The sequence below is a fragment of the Hibiscus syriacus genome, unplaced genomic scaffold (genome assembly GCF_006381635.1).
Source record: "Hibiscus syriacus cultivar Baekdansim isolate YM2019G1 unplaced genomic scaffold, ASM638163v2 tig00009009_pilon, whole genome shotgun sequence".
Lineage (NCBI taxonomy): Eukaryota > Viridiplantae > Streptophyta > Magnoliopsida > Malvales > Malvaceae > Hibiscus > Hibiscus syriacus.
Genome location: NW_024062181.1, coordinates 1,200,599 through 1,226,825, shown reverse-complemented (window position 1 = coordinate 1,226,825; position 26,227 = coordinate 1,200,599). Strand labels below are relative to the sequence as shown.

The window sequence follows — 26,227 nt, the reverse complement described above, 5'->3', positions numbered from 1 at the left end:
TACAACCAAACAAATTCTTTATCACTTTCCTATAGTTTTTAGGTAAAGGACTTTTTCATCAAATGTTGTATACATCAAATTCATGTATGACATAAAACAAGACATCAACAGAAAGTTCCTCTAAAAAATCATAATATGTTTAACTGTTGATATCTCGATTCCCTGACTAATGACAATTTTTTTTGCTTAAATCTAAGTTACCAAACATAATGCCACTGATCCCAGAAATACAACAAATCATACTGAACCTATATGTACAGATACCAAACAAGCGATATGTCAAGGATGGTACTTGGTACCAAGTATACATTATATACACCCCTATTCAAGCTGAAAGGAGTAGACAAGCATAAAAGATCGGACCAGAAGTCAAACTAATTAAACCTTGACAAAAGTTGAACGACCAATTCAACCATCAAGAAAAATAATAAAAAAATAGAAATCAAAATTAATCATAAAAAATAAGAGGAAGTTTGGTTACTGGTTCAATATTCATCAGGTTTATTATTAAAGAAAGAAAATAAAGAAGTTTTCAAACACCATTTAAACGAAAATGAAAAAGTATGATTGTTACAATCCTTAACTACCAATAGAATCCACCAAAAATTCAACACGAAGGAATGAATGGTCTAACAATGTCTTTAAACAATGACCCTAGCAGTTCACACACTAAGCCCTAACATATTGAGAATTTTGCATGATACAAACTCTTTGTTACCGTTTAACCGTTCATCGAGTAATCATAGCTCAAAGGTGGTTGGTGAACAAATGGAGCCTGCAACCAAAGATAAAATACACATACAATTCAAATGAGTCATTGTAAGTGTGGACATTATGTACCTGAAATACAGAGAATGTCTAATAGCAGCAATAACCAGATGCAAGCATGCACATGGAAGTAGGACTTCTATATAAGATAAGATATCGGAGCCTACCTGAAATATAGCATGCACAAACTGATCATATGAATGTGGATACATCATGTTAGCATTTGGCCACTGCACGTAAGTACCGTCTCTAGAAGCTTGATTCAGTCCCATGTAACAAAAAGGGCTCACAGCCGGCCTTGCAGGAACACCATAACCGAGGGGAGCTTGTGTGCTTGCAATCTGCCCCAACTGAGGAATAGCAGAATCATACTGCATAAATGGAACCTGAACCTTCTGCATATTGTAAGGAGCCACACCAACACTCTGGTTACATGGAATGCTTCTAACATACCTATATCAGTTCAGAACAACTTTGTTTAGAATTAAGAAAAACCCCTCCTTGAAGACCAAAAACACTCCCTATTTCATGCAATTATCGTTCTTATTTCATCCCTAATCATCACCGGTAATTTAACTTTTGCATCTTACCTACATGATGTTTTCAGAAGAAAACGGGAAAAGGAGCCACTATAAACCTTTGGTATAATTAAAGAGTTTGTGCAAAAATCATTACATGATACAAAGCGATAAACCACCTGAATATTTCCAAATTTCTGAAATACTAGGAGAATAAATCCCACCTTTGATAACTGCGGTCATAATCCGGGTCAGTACGATCCTTCTCTGTGTCTCTGAAAATGGCTACTCGAGATGTACCATCCCAAAAAGTACTATTGTTCTCCTGATCAACCATGGAGCTCTGGTAATTTTCCAACTCATCTTTGATGAGAGATTCGTTTTTCCCATCAATAGAAACCTGAGGAGAAGAATCGTCAGAATCAGGGGTGCTAGGGCTACTAAAGATACGAGCTCGTGCCCGATCATACTCTTCCTTCCTCTCTTCCACACTTCTCACAGAACTTCTTCTGATACCGCTTTGATTAGCTTCATTGACAGATCCATTATTTGGCCTGGGTCTAATAGCAATTTTAATCTGCCCAGGCTTATCATTTTCTGTGTTTTTAGCAGGAATTTCAGACAAACGAACTGCAGGCCATCTGATTTCACCTGCTATCTTTGCCACAATTTTGCTTCCTTCTAAGCCATTATCAAGAACCATAGTTACCAGCCCATAGTGCTGAGCAACACGATGTGCTGCAAGCCGAAGATATGAGGTGGGAAAATGTTGGAACTCAAACTGCTGCTGCTGCTGCTGCTCAGAATTTTGCAAAAACCTCTGGATATCAAGTTCCATCCGCAATACTAGCTCCCGGGAAAATGACAAAAACAAAGCAAAAAAGACATTAAATCTAAAATGAAGGCGCCATTCATAGAATATAAAAGAGGAATCGAACACTAAAACTCTCAAATTATAAAAGATTGCACAAAAAAATAAACTATTTCAGAAACCAATTAACCAATAAAAAACACCCAATTTGATTTAGATGTGTTGAGTAATGCATTGCCCCACATATTAAGCTATCATAATTAAGCAAAATTACCAACAAATCTAAAAAGTATTTCTCCCGCAAAAAAGTCAACGAAAAGAAAATACCAGATCTGAAAATAATCTCCACAATTAAACAAAACCCAACCCTAATTGACCCCAACCAAACCATATTCAATCCAAAACCCATATGGCAATCCCTAAATTCACAATACAAATTCAATGGCCTACGTATATTGAGATCTATTAAAGAGGCAAAAATAAGAATAAGATTAATCCTAAAATCTAGAAAAACCCAATATTAACGATACGAAATTGAGAATAAACGAAATAAAATTACTTGTGAGACGATGACGAGGATTTTGAAGAGCCTCAACGAGGAAAGGATCAACGGGTAACTCTCTTTCGTTAACAGCTCCGGCGGCTGCTGTTGTCGTTGTCGTCGGAGTCGAAGACATTTCCATGGCGATATTAATTTCCGATTTGCTACGATGGGGCAAAAAGAAACCTCTGCTTCTGCTTCTGCTTCTGCCTCTCCTCTGTTCTTCTCCTTCTTGATGATCAATATATGAATCAATCAATCAAGAAGAAGAGATAATCCCTTTTCTTCTTAGCATATGGGAAACGAAGGGAACGAGAGAGAGAGAGAAGAGAATCTGGAAGGTTTTTGGTCGTACGAAACAACTTCTCTCGCCAGAGAAGAAAGGAAAGAGGCAGCGGCAAAATCTAAAGAATTTTTATACCCTAATCTTAAAATTCCCCCAAATAAACAAACGCGTGTGGGAACACCAAAATTGACACCAATGGACACAAAGGTTTACTATTTAGGGTAAACTACACCAAGGTCACTAAATGTTTTAATAAATTTCAATATTCACCATTAAAGTTAGGGTAAACTACTTATTTAGTCACTAACTTATTCTCATGATTCTCTTTTGAACACAATTAGTTTTTTTCTCAAAATTATACCTAAAGTTATGTTGTGGTTCCGTTTTGATCACATGTCGTTAAAATATTAATGGTGATACTGATGTGTCACTATTAGGGATGTTAGACGGGTACAATTTTGTAGATTTCGCACCACACCTGCTCCAATTGGGGTGGTAATAAGTATAAGTTTAGTGGGTAGTAGATGGATGTGGATATAAAAAGTCGTACCCCTCGTAGGTAGTGGGTAGGTGATGAATTTGAGACCTTACTCGTTACTCCGCATCCGCCTCCCCACTAATTACAGGACATGACTTATAATTTAACCAAATATCAGAGAATAAACATTTTTAGACCATCGTTTTCCTATCTCAAATTCCCAATCTTTAGAATCATTTTCTTAGGGGATGTGTTTATTTTATGTTTTTTTACTTATGTATTCTATGAGGTTGCCGCTAGACGAGTATGGGTGGGTAGATATGGGTACGGGATGAGTGGTGAGTATCCAGTTGGGTAGTGGGTGTGGGTGAATTTGAGAATGTATCCATATGGGCAGATGTGGATTTAAAAATTTTACTCGTCGTGAGTGGTGGGTAAGTGGAGGATACAAAAATATTAGGCGAGTATGGAGATGGGTGAAGGGTATTTGCACCCGCCTCACCGATTGTCATCCCTAATCACCATAAAATAATATCATATTATTATTAAAAAATAAAAAAGTTATCATATCATTAGTTATGTTTTTTTTAATAATGAATGATTTTCTGCAACTTTGAGTAAGATTATTGTTCAAATGAATACCTACTTAGGGCATCTCCAATGCTGCGCTGCATTGGAGAATTTCGCCAAAGTAGAGATGAAACCGAGCTCCAGCCCTGCGCCACTTCTCACGTTACAGTAACGTATTGCTACAGTACCACACCACATCTAGCGCGATACTGTAGCTCGCGCTAGATTTTAGTTTTTTTTTTAAAATTAAAATATATTAAATTATAAGATAGATAAAAATAAATTAAAATTCGATAAATAATCACACTAATTTTTTTATAATTTTTCGGATTTTTTGTATTTTTTTCTGATTTTTTTATATTTATAAAATTAATATTATAATAGTTAAATATTGTGAATAAAGTAGAGTTAGTAGTAATGTAGAGATAGCGCTGAAGATGAATTACTGTTTCATCTTTAGAGTAGAGATAGAGATGCGCTAGAGTAGAGATGAGGACCGGAGATGGCCTTAATAAACAATTTCATTCACCAACAAATATAATTCTGAAATCCGAACACTTCAAATGAATACCTACTTAATGGCAACAAATCAATGTTTCACTGGAAGAAACGCAGGAATTAGTTTCCAGAAATCCTAATCTAAATCTAAGCAACCTGTAGCCTGCTTTCAGCACATAATAGATACTTGGATGGCGGAAACAACGCGACGGCTCCTCGTAGAGAGCTCGAGTACTTCTTATACACAACCTGAAGCCTACTCTCAGAAGCTTTGGAATGAAAATAAGCCAGCTTTCAATGAATACCTACTTAATGACAACAAATCAATGTTTCACTGGAAGAAACGCAGGAATTAGTTTCCAGAAATCCTAATCTAAATCTAAGCAACCTGTAGCCTGCTTTCAGCACATAATAGATACTTGGATGGCGGAAACAACGCGACGCCTGCTCGTAGAGAGCTCGAGTACTTCTTATACACAACCTGAAGCCTACTCTCAGAAGCTTTGGAATGAAAATAAGCCAGCAGCTTGGCACAATCCACGAGCTGTGGCTCCGAGTAACCGGTGTGGAACTTGAGCGTGTCGGTCCAAGTCGGTGTCTTGTTTAGAGTGCATCGAGCAGCATACACGGCTGAGGCAGCAACCATAGATGGGCAGAATCGAATGGTCTCATAGTGCATTATCCCCAATTCAGCTAGGAAGTATACCATGTTTTCCATCTGAACAACACAAAACACAGTAGAACATGTAAATTTTCATCTAAAAACAAAACAAGAAAATGTAAGTGCAAATGTCCCTAAAGAATGAAATAGAAACTCACTTTCAGATCCGGGATCGACGCCTTGATGAACCGAGCGAGGAATACATAGTGCGTAGGGACTGTCAAAGTCCATTTCATCCTTCCCAGTATAGTTTTCTCCATCAAAAGTATTTGTTCACGAGTGTAAGTTCTGTCTGCAATGCATACTAGATCATTGACCTCAGGGGGCCAGATTTCTTCATATTTGGTGGCAATAAGCATGGCACTCATGCCAAGCAGTTGTAGTTCCCTCCCCGGAACGACTTTCACCGATAGGAACCGATCGATCAAATTGACGGTAAGATAGAGAGCTTCCGGTGAAAGCTCAAACTTTTGATGAACATCAATCAGCCAATCGATGAGAATTGCCCTCATCTTCTCATTGATATCAGTCTGCAAGTGCATATAGTCATTTGGCCTGCTCTCGTTCTGCATTTCCACACCATTTTTCATAAATGTCAGCTTGTCAAAACTCGAAATCATCAAGAGAAAATATACTTTGATTGAAATTTGTTGTTATCTATTTGCTAACCTCAACAGATTTATAGAACTTGTAGATATCTTCAACATATTCCACACCTGCCAAGTGGTTATTAGCATCTGCTTCATCAATGTCAAGAACAATCTGCTCCTTTGGCTTGTTTGCAATTCCATGAGCAGCCTGAATTCCAGAACAACAAAGTCACCTTCATTGCCTCGAGTTTTCCACAATAATTACTCGAAAAAAGAATCAAAAGGTTGATTATTTACCTTGCTTCTTGCAGTAAGGGCTGAAGAAAAAGTATGTTGCTTTTTCTTGGATGATCTCGCCCCTTCAGTTACTTTCTTATTATTCTTCACTTCAACCTCATCTTTCTTCTTCTCCTCCTTTACCTTCTCTTCCTTTACTTCCACCTCTTCTTCGACATCTGGACTGATTTCGATTACTTTTGCCGTCGCCGGCAAGGGCTTAGCAGCCGGTTTCTTTTGAATAGCCTTCGGTGCAGCGGCAGCACCTCTTTTAGGCACTCCATCAAGAACAGGAGCTTTTTCCACATTAACGCATACATTTTTCTGGAATCCGAAACAAACCCAGAATTTGAATCAGTTCCAGTAAAGAAATATAATCAAAACCAGTCAATCAAATGAATTATATATAATAACAAACCTTGTTCTTCTCGGCGGCTGCGACAGCTTGGGCATTGGCAAGTAATTGAGCGCAAAAAGATCTGGTGAGTGGACGACGAATCTGCTGCTGGGGTTTTCCATCAACAACCACTCCTCGAACGTTCACCACATTCCCGATATCCCCCAACGCACGGCGGCTCCTCCCATCTCCGGGCGCCGCGTTTTTCTTCGTCTGCTTGTGAACTGCTACTCCGGCGCCTCCAACTCCGGCATCGCCTGTAAAAGAAAATCATCCTTAAATGATTCTTACATTTTAAACAAAATCACACCAAAACAAAAGAAAAACTCAAAGAAGCCATTTCTTTTTTTCACCCAAAACTTTCAAGATAAAACCCATAAAAATCATTTCAAACAAAAACGAAAAAACCCCAGCAAATTACCTCTGGCTTGTTGAGGAACAATGGGTCTTGAAGCCATCTTCGTCAATCTCTCCACTCTCGATTTTCTCTTTCGCCTTTCTCTTATGGATTTTAGAGAATATGAGAACAGGGGCGAGATTTGATTTCCTTTTGAAGCTAAAGAGGCCCAACGGTCAAATTTGATTTTTTCAATTTTTCACCGTTGGATAGTTTCTAATCTAACGGTAATAATTGCCGCTCCAAATTATAGCCGTTAACCTAACTGTCCGTTTAAAGGCTCCATGTGTATCTCTGTGGGCTAAAAAGAAAATTACCCGCTTGCATTTTAGGGCCTGCCTTTGTAATATATATTTTTAAAAAATAATAATTAAAAATTACTTTGCATTACTACTCACAACTAGGGTGAGCTTTCGATCGAGTCGAGTAAAAAAATTTAAGTTATTCGAGTCATATTTTATAACTCAAACTTGGTTTCAATTTTTTTAGTCGAGTCGAGTTGTTGTTTAAATTTAATTGTAAATATTTATAATATTATGATACTATTTGATTCCAATTTACACAATTTTATATAACCATACAATACATTTATATTCTTTAATTTGTTATATACATATACAGTTAGAGGTAGGTACATGGGCTAAGGCTTGCGGGTTACCCGTTTAACCCGTGACCCGTGTGAGTTTTGGACATAAAAAACTGAAGCTCGTTTAAATTGCAGACTTTTAAGCCCGGACCGTTAAACACGCGGGTTTAATGGGTATAACCGCGGGTAGCCCGCGAAGCCCGCAATAGCCCGCTTAATTTAAATTTTATAAAATTTTAGAGAAAATAAACTTAAAAAAATTTATAGAAAAAGAAAATAAATTACCAATAAATATAATGTTACTTATAACCATTGTAGTTCTTAAATTTATTAGGACATTTGTCATAATTCTACCGCTGCTTGATATTTTTTTTTCATTTACAATGTATCAAATTATTATTCATTTTAAAAAATAAAAATTAAAAGATTTATATAATATTTTAGTCTTATAAAATTTACATCATTATCACTTTGGTATTTAAAGATTTTTTATTTAATTTTGACCTTTATTTTTTCCATGAAGTATGTTATCCATTTCGTTCTTTAATTATAAAAAGTCACGTGATGTTTTAATAATATATCACATGACACGTAATATTTGGATTAAAAATAAGAAAGAAAAGTAAAAGAAAAAATTGAAAACATACTTTCCAACTTTTAAAGGCTTTTACAAAAGAAAATTTGTTAGATTTGTATAATGTTTGACTTTGTTGATTTTTTTGTTTGAGTTTTTGATTGCAGACACTTCTGTGTCTTCATATTATAGCATTGAATAATTGTGTTTTATAAAAGTATAATGTGGTTATTGTTTTATTTGTTTTTCAATTAAGTGATATAAGTGAATATTGTTTTTTTTAAATTTGAGTTTAAGTAATTATATCATTATATATATATATTAATGATTAAAAAATTAAAAAAATTATTTTATAATCATTTTCGACTTTTTAAATTATTTATTTTTTTGACGGTGCTACATTCATTTTTAAGTTACTGGATCATTTTTTAAGGTGTAGCATGTTAAAACATTATTTTTTATTGCATTTAAAACTATTTTTATTTAACGGGCCACGGGTAAGCCCGTTTAACCCGCGAGTTAAATGGACGGGTCACGGGCCTTAAAATTCAAAACCGTTTATGTATGCAGGCTTTTTAAACCGCTCCGTTTAAGCCCGCACCGTCAAAACCCGCGGGCTAAACGGACGGGTATACCCACCTCTATATACAGTAGGGAGTCGAGAGATTCAACTCAAACTTAAAAACCAATCCACTAATTACTAAAAATTTTGAGTTATTTGAGTTTTTTTTATAACTCGATTCGAAATTAAAAAATTTTCGAGTTAAGTTTATGAAATTACAACTTACAGTCAATTTGAATCGAGTTTTTTTATCTAGAAAAAAGTCGAAAAGATCAATTTTTAAGTCGGATTTTACTTACACGAGTCAACTCAAATTATACTATAATAAAAAAAAGTATTGAAATTGGAAAGTGATATTTATTCTACACTTACATCAACATGTTTACTTCAATTATGCCTCCAATAATTTGTTTACAAACAGCAAGTCTTGGTCCTCCAACTAATAGAACCAGACAGAGGTCCACGTTTATTTAAATAATGGTCTCTTCGTCGAAAAGATAATTTTTTAAGTCGAATTTTACTTACCCTACTCACTTCAAATTCTATTATAATAAAAAAGTATTTTAATAGACATGGAATCAAACAAGATTTTCTTACAGTCTAAAAACTACTAAATATTTTGAAATAATTCTCTTCCTTTTGATAAAGTTTCCAAGCACATTCCTAAAGTTATTAAAATGGACCCCTCTCTTCTTTCCCCCCCTAAAGAATCCTCTTTTTCTTAATAAGAAAACAAATATCCTTCGTCTTTAACATATAATATATGGTAATAGAATCAATATGTCCATTCTACCAACAATCAATTGATATAGTGAGATGAGACATTAGATCCCTTAAGCAAGGACAGAGGTTCGAATCTTGACGTTTGCGAATGGAGCAAACTGGATTGGGAGGGTCGTCCTCGCCTCTACAGTACTCGATCTGAATTAGTTGATCAATAGATCGGATACTAGTGATTAATTAAAAAAAAGTGCATTCTAAATTATTTTTAGTTAAAATTTCAAATCATAAAATTAAACTAGTACAATATTTTTTTAGGAAGAGAGAAATAATAATAATAAAAAGAATCCATCGTCTATGCATTATATCACGTTTAACTTAAATATAGATTGGACGTAACAGATGCCAATTTTAGCTAAATGAATATATAATTGTTTTTTTAAAAAAGAAAAAATATATATACAAGGCATCTGGTTGTCCTTTTTAATAATATTATTTTTTAGACTTAAAATTAATAATTTTTTAATAACAAAATATATCTTATTATTATAATTAATATTCGGTAAATATATTTAATAATTATTGATTGATAATTATATTTATTGTTAGAAGTTGTGATTATCAAAATGAATATAGATTTAGATGATAGTAAGAGATTTTAAAAAAATAAAAATATAATTTTACTTTGAATGACATAAAAAAAAATTAGAAAACATTAAAGTCACTTTGATTTTTTTTAATCATATAAAATAAAAAGGTAAAAGTAAAAGTAATGATAATGGAAGACCAAGACTTGCTGTTTGGAAAAATATATTATTGGAGGCAACATTAAAGTAAATATGGTGATAGAAGAAGTATCACTTTCCAACTTCATTGCTCTCTGCTTGCAATCTCACTTCGTTTTGTTTCTCCAAAATTGTGTATTAACTAAAGGAGGAGGAGAAGGAGGTATGTTTTCTTCAACTCACTGCTGATTCCCTTTAGTTTTTTTTTTCATCTTTGATTACGATTATGCTATGTGTTTCCTTCTTCAATATGTTGTTGTTTTCTTCTGCAGCGAGTGTTCTTGTCCTGAGGGTTTGCTTCCCAGTTGTTCTATAGTTTGTTCTGCTTCTTAGCAAATTTTCAAGGGAAAAAATGGACGTTCTTGTTCGCATTGTTGGATCTCTTGCTGGCAAAGCTGTTGAGTATGCTGTCGATCCCACTGCACGACAACTTGGTTACTTGTTCAAGCATAAGACCAAGTTTCTGAACCTCCGGACTAAAGTTCAAGACCTGGAGGATGCAAGACAAAGGCTGCAACAATCTGTTGAAACGGCTACCAGGAACGGGGAGGTGATTTTTGACGATGTCCAAAGGTGGTTGACAGAGGTCAATGAGAAGATCTCTGAGGATGCTACAACACAATTGCAAAAGGATGAAGAGAAAGCAACCAAGTGTTTCGTGGGCTTTTGCCCTAATTTCAAGTCTCGTTATCAACTTAGCAGGAAAGCGGACAAGGAGGCCAACGCCATAACTCAACTCCTGTCTAAAAAGGATGCATTTAAGGTTTCCTACCTTCCTTCAATTGAATCGGTAGACACTATCAGACCTGTCAAAGAGTACGAGGCCTTCGAATCAAGAAGCCGCGCTTTCGATGAGGTCATGGCTGCATTGAAAGATGATACAGTCAGCATAATCGGAGTGTACGGTATGGGGGGTGTGGGTAAAACCACACTCGTCAAAGAGGTCGCTGGAAAAGCCAAGGAGAAACTGTCGTTCGATGAGGTGGTCGATGAAGAGGTGTTTTGCTGGATTTCGCGCTGATTTCAAGTCCAGTTACCAACTTTGCAAGAAAGCGGACAAGGAGGCCAACGCCATAACTCAACTCCTGGCTAAAAAGGATGCATTTAAGGAAAACTTTGATGGAGTTTCCTACCTTCCTGAAATTGAAGCGATAGCCACTATCAGACCTGTCAAAGAGTACGAGGCCTTCGAATCAAGAAGCCATGCTTTTGATGAGGTCATGACTGCATTGGAAGATGATAGAGTCAGCATAATCGGAGTGTACTGTGTTGGATATATGAACTGCAAAACGACACCGTTAGCACTGACTGAAAATATAAATAGTAATTAAGAAGAACAGATTCGTAAACCGTGTCGTGGTAAGAACCACTGCCTTAGAAATAAATTCGCCTCAATGTGTGTAATCGCTGCAGTAGGCGGACCGTCCCCCGAGGTTAACACGGTCGCTCCGAATTCCGTACACCCGAAATCGGAGTGGACTGCTGGTGGTATTGCACTTCTGATCGGAAAGCACTCAGAGATAGGGTTAAAATCGTCCATAAAATTTCAGGATTAAACCTCTTATTTGTAACAGCTGAAACGTCTAGATGAACCTGACTCAGAAATAGTCCAGGTTCATTGTATCATTATTCAGCTGTTATAACTCCCGAAATTATATCATGTAACCCCTGGAATTAAATCAAATAACTCCTGTAACTCCTGATATTAACAGCTTGTCTCCTCTGTACAAAGCTGTAAATCAGCCCAGGTACATCTTAACGTTTCTGATTTAATTTAGGAATAAACTGTTTAATTTCTGATAAAAAAAATAATAATTCAGCTGTTATTATTTGAAATTCAAACAATCCTCAGCAGCCTATAAATATCAGTTGATATCTTTCACATTTTCCATTTGTTTCTTTCAAAGAGAAATTCCTCAAGAATTTTCTCTAAAAAGATAGTATCCGCGCGGACGTGTCGAAGACACGTATTACCACAACCACGAGCCGAGCCGAGCCGGACGGCGGCGGCGGTACGCGATAGCCCCCTTGTTCTCTATCACTCAACAAGGAAGTGGAATGTCAAGCCTTAAATACCATTCCCAATAGTATTTCCAACACTATGTGGGATTGAGCATTACCAACATACGGTATGGGGGTGTGGGTAAAACCACACTCGTCAAAGAGGTCGCTGGAAAAGCCAACGAGAGACAGCTTTTTAGTGAAGTGGTATTGGTTACAATAAAGCAAACACCAGACATGCGGAAGATCCAGGAGGAGATTGCTGAGAAGCTAGGCATGACAATCAGCGAGAACAGCATAGATATGAGAGCCGCTCGACTTCGTAAAAGACTAGGGAAAGAGAACAGGGTTCTTATTATTTTGGATGATATTTGGAAGTTCCTGGATATCGGGGCACTCGGAATTCCTTCAGCAGACCAACACAAGGGATGCAAGATCTTAATAACTTCAAGGAAGCTAGATGTGTTGAACTCGATGGGTTCTCAAAAAAGCCTTCCAATTGATGTGCTGAAAGAAGATGAAGCATGGAACCTGTTTAAGGACGTGGCTGGTCCTATTGCCGAAAGATCTGACTTGCAATCTACAGCAATGAAAGTCGCCCAAAAATGTGCTGGACTGCCACTCGCTATTACAACAGTTTCAAAGGCTTTGAAACATAAGGAGAATTTGTCTGAATGGAAGGATGCTCTGGAGCGGCTAAAACCCTCTGAAATAAACTCCGAAGGCATAACAGCTGAAGCATACTCAGCCATAGAGATGAGCTACAGATATTTGGAAAGGGAGGAACTTAAATACACTTTCTTGCTCTGCAGTATAATGGATCATGATGCTGCCATCGAAGACTTGCTGAAATATTGTAGGGGCTTGGGTTTATTTCATCGCCTTGACACGATAGAAAAAGTGCGAGACAGAGTGTTGACACTGGTTAACGAGCTCATAGAGTCTTCCCTGTTACTTGCTGGTTCTACATCTGAAAGATTTGATATGCATGATGTTGTCCGTGATGTTGCCATTTCAATTACTTCTAGGGACCTTCGTTGGCTTGCTTTAGGAAAGGAAGATGTAATTGAAGAGTGGAAGGATACAATGAGAAACTCTCATCTTGTTAGCTTAAAATATGCTAAGGTTAGTGAGCTTCCGGATGAGTTGGAATGTCCAGACCTTACATTTTTCTCTACGGATGACTCTGTGGAAGTTCCCGACAACTTTTTTAAGGGAATGCAAAGACTCAATGTCTTGGAATTTGATGGAACAAATTTTACAACTTTGCCTTTCTCCCTTGGTTTCTTGAAAACTCTCTGTACATTGCGTTTGATAGGCTGTGATGTAGAAGATATAGCTATCTTAGGAGAGTTGGAAAATTTGGAAATCCTTGACCTCCGTTGCTCTGGAATGAAAATGCTACCAAAGGAGATAGGACAGTTGACAAAGCTAAAATTGCTAGACTTGAGTGACTGTGATGATCTTGAAGTAATACCACCAAATGTGTTGTCAAAGTTATCCAAATTAGAATAACTATACCTATACAATAGCTTTGATGGATGGGAGATTGAGGGAATTGAGAATCCAAGAAGCAAAGCTAGTCTTATGGAGTTGCAGCATTTATCTCGTCTAACCACTTTGGAAGTACATATTCCTGATGTGGAAGCCATACCAAATGATAACTTGTTTCTAGGAAAGATGGAAAGGTTCAAGATTTCAATCGGAGATAAGAAGTGGTATGTTCATGAATATAGAGGGACGGAGACATCAAGAATGTTGAAGCTGAAGATTAATGAAAGTATTGATTTGGTCGAAGGGATTTATAAATTGTTGTCCAGAAAAATTGAAAGTCTATGTCTGCATGGATGGAAAGATGTTGTGGAAAGGCTTTACGATCTAAATGCTGAATCTTTTGAGCAATTAAGATTCATAAAAGTCGAAAATTGCAATATGTTGAAGAGTTTGTTCTCATTCTCCATAGCATTAATTGTTGAAAAGGAAGAGATTAGAGAGAATGACACTCTGAAATTTGATAAAAAGGTATTTCTATTCATCTTTTTTCTTCATCCGCATCCATCAATTTTTTGTTTTGATGTCTTTTCGTTTTCCCCCCTTTAAATTAGTTAAAAGAGTATATATTTATTTATATCTACACTATTATTATGAGTCAAGTGACATCAATTCAGCTGAAAATTTTGACGGAAAAAAAATCAAATTTTAAAACAATTATAAGAGTTTTTTTTATTATATCTTTTATTATCTTTATATAATATTCAAAAAGAATTTATGACTTTCTAAAAAATATATATATTTTTTAATGATAAATATTAATTAAGAAATAATTATTCATGATGGAATATGAAACATGAGTTTTATATATTTGCAGGTTTCGTGTCCTGTCTTGGAGGAGTTGGAGTTGAACTCAATCGGTGGCATTGAGAAAATATGGCATATTGATGATCAATTTCCATTAATGTCTTTTGGTGTTCAAAGTTTAACAAGTTTGACAGTGTTCGATTGCCATAAGTTGAAGTATGTATTTACTTCATCCATGGTTAGAAGCTTTGTGCATCTGAAAACACTTAAGGCTTCTTATTCTGAGGAAATGGAATGGGTAATAGAGGGAGTATTAGAGGCAACCGAAGAAGAAAGGATTAACGGCAGCATAAGTGTGTTCCCTAAACTTGAATGTTTGGTACTCGAATCTCTTCCAAAACTGAAAGGATTTTGCTTTGGAATTAATCCGATTGAGTTTCCCTCGCTAAGGGATTTAAGGATAACTGGATGTTCTGATTTGAACGCATTCGTTTTTGATAATGGAAAGAGCAGAGCAGTGGTACCACATTTCTTCCATGAAAAGGTATGCATAAAGATATAGATATTTCCTATATGTAAAATCACATGCATTCTATTTACTCATCTTCCAACCTTTTTTTTTTGAAAGACGACATTGAAAGTTAAAGTATATATATTTAATATGTAAGAAGTTTTCATTTTTAGTTAAATTTATTTGATATGTAAGAATATATATTTATCTTTTTTTTTCATCTATTAATTATGGCATCCATCAATTTTTCTTTTTTTGTTTTGATGGCTTTTCATTTTTTCCCTTTAAATTAGATAAAAGTGTATATATTTATTTATATCTACACAATTCAGTTGAAAATTTTATTGAATTTTTTTTAAAACAATTATAAAATATTATTATAAGAGTTTTTTATTATATCTTTTATTATCTTTATATAATATTCAAAAAGAATTATGACTTTCTAAAAAACAATATATTTTTGAATGATAATTATTAATTAAGAAATAATTATTCATGATGGAATATGAAACATGAGTTTTATATTTTTGCAGGTTTCGTGTCCTGCCTTGGAAGTGTTGGTGTTGAACTCAATCAGAGGCATTGAGAAAATATGGCATATTGATGATCGTCTTTCTGGAAGATATTTTAGTGTTCAAAGTTTAACAACTTTGACAGTTGAGGAATGCCATAAGTTGAAGTATGTATTTACTTCATCCATGGTTAAAAGCTTTGTGCATCTGAAAACACTTGTTGTTTGTGATTGTGATGAAATGGAATGGGTAATAGAGGGAATATTAGAGGCAACCGAAGAAGAAAGGATTAACAGAAGCATAAGTCTGTTCCCTAAACTTGACTCTTTGAAACTCAAATCTCTTCCAAAACTGAAAGGATTTTGCTTTGGAATTAATCCGATTGAGTTTCCCTCGCTAAGGGCTTTAGAAATATGGAGCAGAGCAGTGGTACCAGATATCTTCCATGAAAAGGTATGTATAAATATGTAGAAATATGGTTAAATCTATAAGTGGATGATCAAAACAAAAACAAAACATAACGTTTGATATGATTTTATAAAAAAATATAGTTGGGTGACTAAAACATAAACAAGATAATAAGAGGGTGACTAATTTTGCAGTTTATTTATTCAGATAAATTCTGATAAAACAAGGTTGATTGCAATGGTTTTGCGTTGGATTGGTAGGGTTGTTCATGAAGGTTCAAGTTTATGTATGAAGGCCAAAATAATAGAGATGAGAGACACAAATGGGATCAACTTGTTTGTAATGAATTAATGATGAGGACCCCACCATACGGAAGACAAAGACTAATCAATGCCGGGGACATTATTTAAATAAACGTGGACCCCATATCACAGAGATGAGAGACACAAATGTGTTCAAATTGTTTTTAATGAATTAATTGATGAAGATCCCACCATGTGGAAGATGAAGACTAATCAACGAGGGGGACATGATTTAAATAAACGTGGACCCCATATCATCAGATGAGAGATTGTTTGTAATGAATTAATTGATGAAGACTAATCGACGAGGGGGACATGATTTAAATGTGTTCAAATTTGTTTTCTATTTCTTTTCCACTCCACCATCTACCCCTCATAAGTTGCATGTCAAACCTATGCAACTTCTTAAATGTGTGTTTAAAGAGGGACTAAGTTGGTGTGATTTTAAAATATCAAGAATATTTTTTTTAAAATTAGGATTAATTTGATAGAATGTGGAAGTTTTATGGACTAAAGTTATTATTATATCAATAAAAAATCACCGGTTTTGTTTAGTCAACGGTTAAATTTATCAGTGGATGATCAAAACAAAAACAAAACATAATGTTTGATATGATTTTGTAAAAAAAATTGAAAGTAGGGTGACTAAAACATAAACAAGATAATAAGAGGGTGACTAATTGTGCAGTTTATTTATTAAGATAAAACAAGGTTGATTGCAATGGTTTTGAGTTGGATTGGTAGGGCTGTTCATGAAGGTTCAAGTTTATTCATAAAGACCAAAATAATAGAGACACGTATGTGATCAACTTGTTTATAATGAATTAATGATGAAGACTCCACCACATAGAAGATAAAGACTAATCGACGAGGGGACCATTCTTTAAATAAACGTGGACCCCGTCTGGCTCTGTTAGTTGGACGACCAAGACTTGCTGTTGGTAAACAAATTATTGGAGGCATAATTGAAGTAAACATGTTGATGCATGTGTAGAAGAAATATCACTTTCCAATTTCATTGCTCTCCGTTTGCAATTTCACTTTGTTTTGTTTGTTGGGATAACAAGAAATCAATCTTAACTAAAGGAGGAGGTATGCTTTCTTCAACTCACTGCTGATTCCCTATAGTTTTTTTTTCCATCTTTGATTATGATTATGCTATGTGTTTCCTTCTTCAATATGTTGTTTTCTTCTGCAGCGGGTGTTCTTATCCTGAGGGTTTGCTTCCCAGTTGTTCTCTAGTTTGTTCTGCTTCTTAGCAAATTTTCAAGGGAAAAAATGGACGTTCTTATTGGCATTGTTGGATCTCTTGCTGGAAAAGCTGTTGAGTACGCTGTCGAGCCCACTGCACGACAACTTAGTTACGTAATCAAGTCCAGGAGCAAGTTTCAGAACCTCCAGAGAAAAGTTAATGACCTAAAGGATGCAAGAGAAATGGTGCAACGATCTGTTGACGCGGCTAGCAGGAAGGGGGAGGTGATTACTAAGAATGTTCAAAATTGGTTGGATGAGGCCAATGATAAGATCTCCAAGCTGGATTCAACGCAGACAGAGGCCAATGAGAAGATCTCCAAGCTGGAAGCAACCCAGACAAAGGCCAATGAGAAGATCTCCGAGGATGCTGCAACACAATTGCTAAAGGATGAAGAGAAAGCAACCAAGTGTTTCGTGGGCTTTTGCCCTAATTTCAAGTCTCGTTATCAACTTAGCAAGAAAGCGGACAAGGAGGCCGATGACATAGCTCAACTCTTGATCCAAAAGGATGCATTTAAGGAGGTTTTTACCTGCCTTCCTGCTCTTGAAGTGACAGACCTTATCAGACCTGTCAAAGAGTACGAGGCCTTCGAATCAAGAAGCGGTGCTTTCAACGGGGTCATGGCGGCATTGGAAGATGATACAGTCAGCATAATTGGAGTGTACGGTATGGGGGGTGTGGGTAAAACCACACTCGTCAAAGATGTCGCTGGAAAAGCAAAGGAGAAACTGTCTTTCGATGAGGTGGTCTTTGTAGCTGTAACACAAACTCCTAACACAGAAAATCTTCAAAATGAGATCGCCGACAAATTAGGCATGAAATTCGACAACGACCCTAGCGCTGATGTCCGAGCAGCCCTGCTACGTAATCGACTAAGGACTTCCAAGAAGGTTCTTATCATCCTGGATGATATTTGGGAGAAACAGGAGGTGGACACACTTGGAATTCCTTCAGTAGACCAACACAAGGGATGCAAGATCTTAATAACCTCGAGGAAGCGCGATGTATTGATGTCGATGGATTCGCAAAAAAGCCTGTCAATTGATGTACTGAATAAAGATGAAGCATGGAACCTGTTTAAGAACGTGGCTGGTCATATTGCTGAAAGATCTGACTTGCAATCTACAGCAATAGAAGTCGCCCAAAAATGTGCAGGACTGCCGCTCGCTATTACAACAGTTGCAAAGGCTTTGAAACATAAGGAGAATTTGTATGAATGGGAGGATGCTCTGGAGCGGCTAAAACCCTCTGAAATAAACTACAGGGGGATATCTGGTGCTGTGTATTCCGCTCTAGAGATGAGCTATACATACTTGGAATCGGAAGAACATAAATACACTTTCTTGGTCTGCAGTATAATGGATCATGATGCTGCAATCGAAGACTTGCTGAAATATTGTTGGGGCTTGGGTTTATTTCCTGGCCTTGACAAGATGGAAAAAGTGCGGAACAGAGTGTTGACACTGGTTAGCGAGCTCAAAGACTCTTCCCTGTTACTTGCAGGTTCCACCCCTGAACGCTTTGATATGCATGATGTTGTCTGCGATGTTGCCATTTCAATTGCTTCTAGGGACCGTGATTGGCTTGCTTTAGGAAAGGAAGATGTATTAGAAAAGAGGGAGGATACAATGAGAAACTCTCATCTTGTTAGCTTAAAATATGCTAAGGTTAGTCAGCTTCCGGATGAGTTGGAATGTCTAAACCTTAAATTTTTCTCAATGCATGGCTCTGTGGAAGTTCCCTATAACTTTTTTAAGGGGATGCAAAGACTCAAAGTCTTGGAATTTGGCAAAACAAATTTTACAACCTTGCCTTCCTCCCTTGGTTTCTTGAAAACTCTCTGTACATTGCGTTTGATAGGCTGTGATGTAGAAGATATAGCCATCTTAGGAGAGTTGGAAAATTTGGAAATCCTTGATCTCCGTAGATCTAGAATGAAAATGCTGCCAAAGGAGATAGGACAGTTGACCAAGCTAAAATTGCTAGACTTGAGTGACTGTTATTATCTTAAAGTAATACCACCAAATGTGTTGTCAGTGTTATCCAAATTAGAAGAACTATACCTATACAATAGCTTTGACAAATGGGAGATTGAGGGAACTGAGAATCCAAGAAGCAAAGCTAGTCTCATGGAGTTGCAGCATCTGTCTCGTCTGACCACTTTGGAAGTACATATTCCTGATGTGGAAGCCATACCAAATGATATCTTGTTTCTCGAAAAGATGGGAAGGTTCAAGATTTCAATCGGAGATAAGAAGTGGGATTGGCTTGTCTCTGATGACAGAGGGATGGAAACATCAAGAATGTTGAAGCTGAAGATTAATAAAAGTAGTGATTTGGTCGAAGGCATTTATAAATCATTATCCAGAAAAACTGAAAGTCTAAGTCTGCAAGGAGGTGAAGATGTTGTGGAAAGGCTTTGCGATCTAAATGCTGAATCTTTTGAGCAATTAAGATTCATAAAAGTCGAGAATTGCAATATGTTGAAGAATTTGTTCTCATTCTCCATAGCGAAAAGCCTTCGCCAACTCGAAAAACTTGAGGTATACAGATGCGACAATATGATAGCAGTAATTGTTGAAAAGGAAGAGATTAGAGAGAATGAGACTTTGAAATTTGATAAATTACGCGTCTTGAAGTTGAATGCTCTGAATGGCTTGTGGTATATAGAAAATACATATCAATCCGTCACATGGCTTTTTGATAAAAAGGTATTTCTATTCATCTTTTTTTCATCTATTAATTATGGCATCCATCAATTTTTCTGTTTTGTTTTGATGTCTTTTCATTTTTTCCTTTAAATTAGATAAAGGAGTATATATTTATTTATATCTACACTATTATTACGAGTCAAGTGACATCAATTCAGTTGAAAATTTTACGGAAAAAACCAAATTTTAAAACAATTATAAAATATTATTATAAAAGTTTTTTATTATATCTTTTATTATCTTTATATAATATTCAAAAAGAATTTACGACTTTCTAAAAAAGTATATTTTTGAATGATAATTATTAATTAAGAAAGAATTATTCATGATGGAATATGAAACATGAGTTTTATATATTTGCAGGTTTCGTGTCCGGCCTTGGAAGAGTTGTACTTGAAGTCAATCGATGGCATTGAGAAAATATGGCATATTGATGATCACCTTTCTAGAATATATTTTAGTGTTCAAATTTTAACAATTTTGACAGTGAAGAAATGCCATAAGTTGAAGTATGTATTTACTTCATCCATGGTTAAAAGCTTTGTGCATCTGAAAAAACTTGTTGTTTGGGATTGTGATGAAATGGAATGGGTAATAGAGGCAACCGAAGAAGAAAGGATTAACGGCAGCATAATTGTGTTCCCTAAACTTCACTCTTTAAATCTCGCAACTCTTCCAAAACTGAGAGGATTTTGCTTTGGAATTAATCCGATTGAATTTCCCTCGCTAAGGGATTTAACAATACATGGCAGAGTAGCGGTACCAGATATCATCCATGAAAAGGTATGTATAAATATGTAGATATTTCCTAACTTGACTATATAATCCGATTGAATTGTGATGAAAGGGATTTAACATGCATTCTACTTCCAACATTTTCTTTGAAAGAAGTTTTCACTTTTAGTTAAATTTATTTAATATGTAAGAGTTAAAAGTTCAAAAATGAAAATGAAAATACAAAACATTTTCTTTTGGAAGTGTTGTACATGAAGTCAATCGGTGGCATTGAGAAAACATGGCTTTTTGATAAAAAGGTATTTATATTCATCTTTTTTTTTCATCTGTTAATTACAGCATCCATCAATTTTTCTTTTTTATTTTGATGTCTTTTCATTTTTTTTCCTTTAAATTAGATAAAAGAGTATATATTTATTTATATCTACACAATTCAGTTGAAAATTTTAAGGAAAAAAACCAATTTTTAAAACAATTATAAACTATTATTATAAGAGTTTTTTATTATATCTTTTATTATCTTTATATAATTTTCAAAAAGAATTTTTGACATCCTAAAAAAATATTTTTGAATGATAATTATTAATTAAGAAAGAATTATTCATGATGAAATATGAAACTTGAGTTTTATATATTTGCAGGTTTCGTGTCCTGCTTTGGAAGTGTTGTACATGAAGTCAATCGGTGGCATTGAGAAAACATGGCTTTTTGATAAAAAGGTATTTATATTCATCTTTTTTTTTCATCTGTTAATTACAGCATCCATCAATTTTTCTTTTTTATTTTGATGTCTTTTCATTTTTTTTCCTTTAAATTAGATAAAAGAGTATATATTTATTTATATCTACACAATTCAGTTGAAAATTTTAAGGAAAAAAACCAATTTTTAAAACAATTATAAACTATTATTATAAGAGTTTTTTATTATATCTTTTATTATCTTTATATAATTTTCAAAAAGAATTTATGACTTTCTAAAAAAACCACAATATATATTTTGAATGATAATTATTAATTAAGAAAGAATTATTCTTGATGGAATATGAAACATGAGTTTTATATATTTGCAGGTTTCGCGTCCTGCCTTGGAACAGTTGGGCTTGAGCTCAATAGGTGGCATTGAGAAAATATGGCATATTGATGATCACCTTTCTGGAATATATTTTAGTGTTCAAAGTTTAACATTTTTGGAAGTATGGAATTGCAAGAAGTTGAAGTATGTATTTACTTCATCCATGGTTAAAAGCTTTGTGCATCTGAAAACACTTGTTGTCCATGATTCTGGTGAAATGGAATGGGTAATAGAGGGAATACTAGAGGCAACCGAAGAAGAAAGGATTAACGGCAGCATAAGTGTGTTCCCTAAACTTGAATGTTTGAAACTCAGTTATCTTCCAAAACTGAAAGGATTTTGCTTTGGAATTAATCCGATTGAGTTTCCCTCGCTAAGGGATTTAAAAATAGAGGAATGTCGAAATTTGAACGCATTCGTTTTTGATGATGGAAAGAGCAGAGCAGTGGTACCACATATCTTCCATGAAAAGGTATGCATAAATATATAGATATTTTCTATCTGTAAGATCACATGCATTCTACTTCCAACCTTTTCTTTGAAAGACGATTTTGAAAGTTAAAGTATATATATCTAATAAGTAAGAAGTTTTCATTTTTAGTTAAATTTATTTGATATGTAAGAATATATATTTATCTTTTTTTTTTCATCTATTAATTATGGCATCCATCAATTTTTCTTTTTTGTTTGATGGCTTTTCATTTTTTCCTTTAAATTAGATAAAAGAGTATATTTATTTATATCGATAATTTTATTGAAAAAAAATTAAAACAATTATAAAATATTATTATAAGAGTTTTTTATTATATCTTTTATTATCTTTATATAATATTCAAAAAGAATTTATGACTTTCTAAAATATGTATATATTTTTAATGATAATTATTAATTAAGAAAGAATTACTCATGATGGAATATGAAACATGAGTTTTATATATTTGCAGGTTTCGTGTCCTGCCTTGGAAGAGTTGGAGTTGAACTCAATCTATGGCATTGAGAAAATATGGCATATTGATGATCAACTTCCATTAATGTCTTTTGGTGTTCAAAGTTTAACAAGCTTGAAAGTATGGAAATGCCATAAGTTGAAGTATGTATTTACTTCATCCATGGTTAAAAGCTTTGTGCATCTGAAAACACTTGAGGTTCGTAATTGTGATGAAATGGAATGGGTAATAGAGGGAATATTAGAGGCAACCGAAGAAGAAAGGATTAACGGCAGCATAAGTGTGTTCCCTAAACTTGACATTTTGGTACTCAATTCTCTTCCAAAACTGAAAGGATTTTGTTCTGGAATTAATCCGATTGTGTTTCCCTCGCTAAGGGATTTAACAATAACTGGATGTTCTGATTTGAAGGCATTCGTTTTTGATAATGGAAAGAGCAGAGCAGTGGTACCACATTTCTTCCGTGGAAAGGTACGCATAAAGATATAGATATTTTCTATCTGTAAAAACACATGCATTCTATTTACTCATCTTCCAACCTTTAGTTAAATTTATTTAATATGTAAGAGTTAAAAGTTAAAAAATAAAAATATAAAACATGATGTGCATAGCTGTAGCAATAAGTTATTAACTTGAATTCTTTTGGTGTTCTGTTTTCTTTTATTTTCTATGAAATATTTTCCTTTTCCAGTATGAATTACTTTTTTAGTATTGAACTCTTTCAATTTTGAACAAGGCATCCTATGTTTGTGTTGTTAACGAAACAATTGGGAATTGTGCAGTCTACGTTTCCAAATCTACATCAACTCTATTTGGGAGAGAATGAGCAGCAATTATTGCCATCTTACTTGTTCCGGTTATTAACCTTGCCCAATCTTCAAAAACTCGGAATAAGAGATTCTCTTTTTAAAGAGATGGTATTCCAAAGTGAAGAAGGTGGTGAGGAAAAGCCTGCATCGCTGCTACTCCCTCAGATAACTGAATTAAGGCTGAGTGATCTTAGTGAATTGATGCATCTATGGAAGGAAAAGGAAGGATTCCCAAATCTAAGGATTTTGCATGTTAACAGGTGCCCTAAATTAAAAGGTAATCTAGTTCCATCCTCGGTATCTTTCCGAAATCTGGTGACTTTGAGAGTATTTCGATGCCATGGAATCAAAAAATTAATCACACCTCCCACAGCAAAAAGTCTAGTGCAGCTCAAACAAATGAGTATTTCGTATTGCGAAAATATAGAAGAGATAATACAAGGTGGGGACGATGATGATGATGAAATCAGTTTACCCCAACTCAACCGTTTGGAACTCAGTGTTCTACCAAAGCTAGAAAGCTTCTGCTCATCAGGGAATTATACCTTTTCATTCCCATCCTTGGAAGATCTACTTGTATATAATTGCCCAAAGATGAAGATGTTCTCTCAAGGACGCTCAAACACTCCAAAGTTGAACAAAGTAGTAATAGAGAGTTGGAAAGGAGAAGTACATTTGGAAGGCAACCTTAACAGAACCATACAACAGCTATTCAGACAAAAGGTGTGTTTTCTCAAATTTCCTTTTCATTTACTATTTTACAATATTCTTGTAATTGGATTTACATTCCACTCACTGCAAACAATATATACACATTAATTGATACTGGTCAATATAAACCTAGTAAATACTGCTGAATTTTTAATCTCTTGGTAAATATAATTCTTTTCATAACAGCATAAATCTAATATAAATCTACGAGTAAACATGGTAGCATAAAGTATATATTTAATTATGTTATTCACTTGGTCATCATAACAGCATGCAATGATCGAGGAAGGTGAAAATCCTGAAGATGAAAATTCTGAAGATGAAAATCCTGAAGAAGATCAAAGCAATCCTTCCACTTCTAACACCCAAGTAAGTCTAAATTCATTTTAATTTCTTATTCTTCTTTTCTCTTTCATAAATGTTATTAATTTCTCTCAAGGATTATTAAATGTAGAATCTCACAGAGGAAGTGGAAAATTCCATAAAAGATCAAGGCAATTCTTCAACTTCTATCTTCGAATGACCTGAATCAAGTAAGCATATATATCGCAGCATACGGTTATTGTTAGATTCAATAAGATAGTTTCTTTGGTAAATGCTTTCATCATCTTAAGTTCAAAAGTGCAGAAATACTTATAATTATTATTTCCTGAATATCTCACTTGATTTATGAGTTTAAATAATAATCACTTGATTTTTCCTCTTATGGCATCATATTGAAACATTTGTTATCATCAATGTAACAGTGTACGGTGGCAGAAAACAAGTTGACGAGTGATGCTCTTTCTATTTTTCTATGACTTGATTGAAGTTTGATGGGTTGCGAAGAATGAATCAGTGTTGTGTAATTAACAAATTCTCCTTTGCGATGTTGTTTGATTGGTTCTAATGTTTGTGAGGAATAGCATAGGTTGTGTGGCGAAGTATGCAATTTATGTAACGAGGATTCGTGATATAGTCTAAATAAACCATCTTTGCATTTGTAAATATATATTTGTAGGGGAAGTATTTTTGGCAATGATGTATACTCATTCCTTTTTACAAAACGATGGCTTAATTGCCTATTAGTACTTCATCTTTCCATTTCTCAAGCTTCAAAGTCCCAGTATAATGCAGTTTAGCAAGGGCAATCAGCATCCCAAATATGACCCTGAATGGAATTATCAATTATGAATGAAAATCATTCATTTCAGCGTAGCAGAGGAACTAAAACTATAATTACACCAATTTTTAAGAATCCCAAAATAACACACATTTAACATTAATACAACTTACCCTGCGCTTAATATATCAGGATGAACATTGTATACCTTGGCAAAGACGAAAGGGATGATGCCTTGTGGAAGAGCTGCCTGAAAACTTGAAACGATTCCGATCTCCGGTTCACAGTATACTTTTTTAAGGGTAGATATACAGTCACCGGAAACTGATATTACCTCCATGGTTGCAATGCCGAGAAGAACACCTCTTAATCCGACAGTGATCAACGCAGCTGCCATGACGAATCGGACTGCCATGGAAAAGGATGCGGTCATCTTTCCAAAGACAATTATCCTTGGCTGAAGTGCCATGAATAAACCTACAAACGGATACGATTTCGGAAAAGTTAGAAGTGAAATTCGACATCTGTTTTTCCCTGAATGCACTACGAAATGAAAGAGCAACTATAGCAGACATTTGGATGCTCCACCTGCAAAAGTGCACTACGAAACTAATGAATTCGAATGTGGATTTGGACTAACATGGTGTAGTAGTTTTACATACTTGAACCAAACCAGAGTCTAAGTTAGGCCGATCAAGCTCGAATGAACCAAACCAGAGACTAAGTTAGGCCGATCAAGCTCGAATTCGGTTCAGCCTAGGGGTTGAGTTCAGCTGTGGAGCTCGAACCAAGCTATGTAAGCACCTGTCTTTCACGGTCAACCGCATTGTCGCCG

At 35.0% G+C, this 26,227-nt stretch overlaps 4 protein-coding genes across 4 annotated transcripts; 2 read left to right on the top strand and 2 right to left on the bottom strand.

Moving 5' to 3' along the window:
* Positions 1-550: 550 nt before the first annotated feature.
* LOC120202915 (cAMP-regulated phosphoprotein 21-like) lies at positions 551-3,055 on the bottom strand. Its single transcript, XM_039203266.1, has 4 exons — positions 2,657-3,055; positions 1,511-2,132; positions 936-1,221; positions 551-775 (listed from the first exon to the last, which is right to left on the bottom strand). The coding sequence occupies exons 1-4, from the start codon at positions 2,778-2,780 to the stop codon at positions 722-724; spliced, it is 1,086 nt and encodes a 361-aa protein (XP_039059197.1). The 5' UTR covers positions 2,781-3,055; the 3' UTR covers positions 551-721.
* A 1,420-nt stretch (positions 3,056-4,475) lies between these two features.
* Positions 4,476-6,917, bottom strand: LOC120202910 (G2/mitotic-specific cyclin S13-7-like). Its single transcript, XM_039203263.1, has 6 exons — positions 6,816-6,917; positions 6,416-6,651; positions 6,019-6,321; positions 5,801-5,929; positions 5,290-5,697; positions 4,476-5,188 (listed from the first exon to the last, which is right to left on the bottom strand). Exons 1-6 carry the CDS (start codon positions 6,850-6,852, stop codon positions 4,850-4,852), a joined length of 1,452 nt encoding a protein of 483 aa, XP_039059194.1. The 5' UTR covers positions 6,853-6,917; the 3' UTR covers positions 4,476-4,849.
* A 5,233-nt stretch (positions 6,918-12,150) lies between these two features.
* Positions 12,151-13,676, top strand: LOC120202914 (disease resistance protein At4g27190-like). The gene has a single exon (XM_039203265.1). It carries the CDS (start codon positions 12,257-12,259, stop codon positions 13,532-13,534), a length of 1,278 nt encoding a protein of 425 aa, XP_039059196.1. The 5' UTR covers positions 12,151-12,256; the 3' UTR covers positions 13,535-13,676.
* LOC120202771 lies at positions 13,607-25,323 on the top strand. The gene is made up of 12 exons (XM_039203146.1): positions 13,607-14,041; positions 14,388-14,861; positions 15,362-15,793; positions 17,293-18,009; positions 18,493-20,016; positions 20,380-20,616; positions 22,059-22,295; positions 22,768-23,241; positions 23,553-24,302; positions 24,561-24,659; positions 24,745-24,823; positions 25,037-25,323. The coding sequence occupies exons 1-11, from the start codon at positions 13,607-13,609 to the stop codon at positions 24,811-24,813; spliced, it is 5,448 nt and encodes a 1,815-aa protein (XP_039059077.1). The 3' UTR covers positions 24,814-24,823; positions 25,037-25,323.
* The last annotated feature ends 904 nt before the right edge of the window (positions 25,324-26,227 follow it).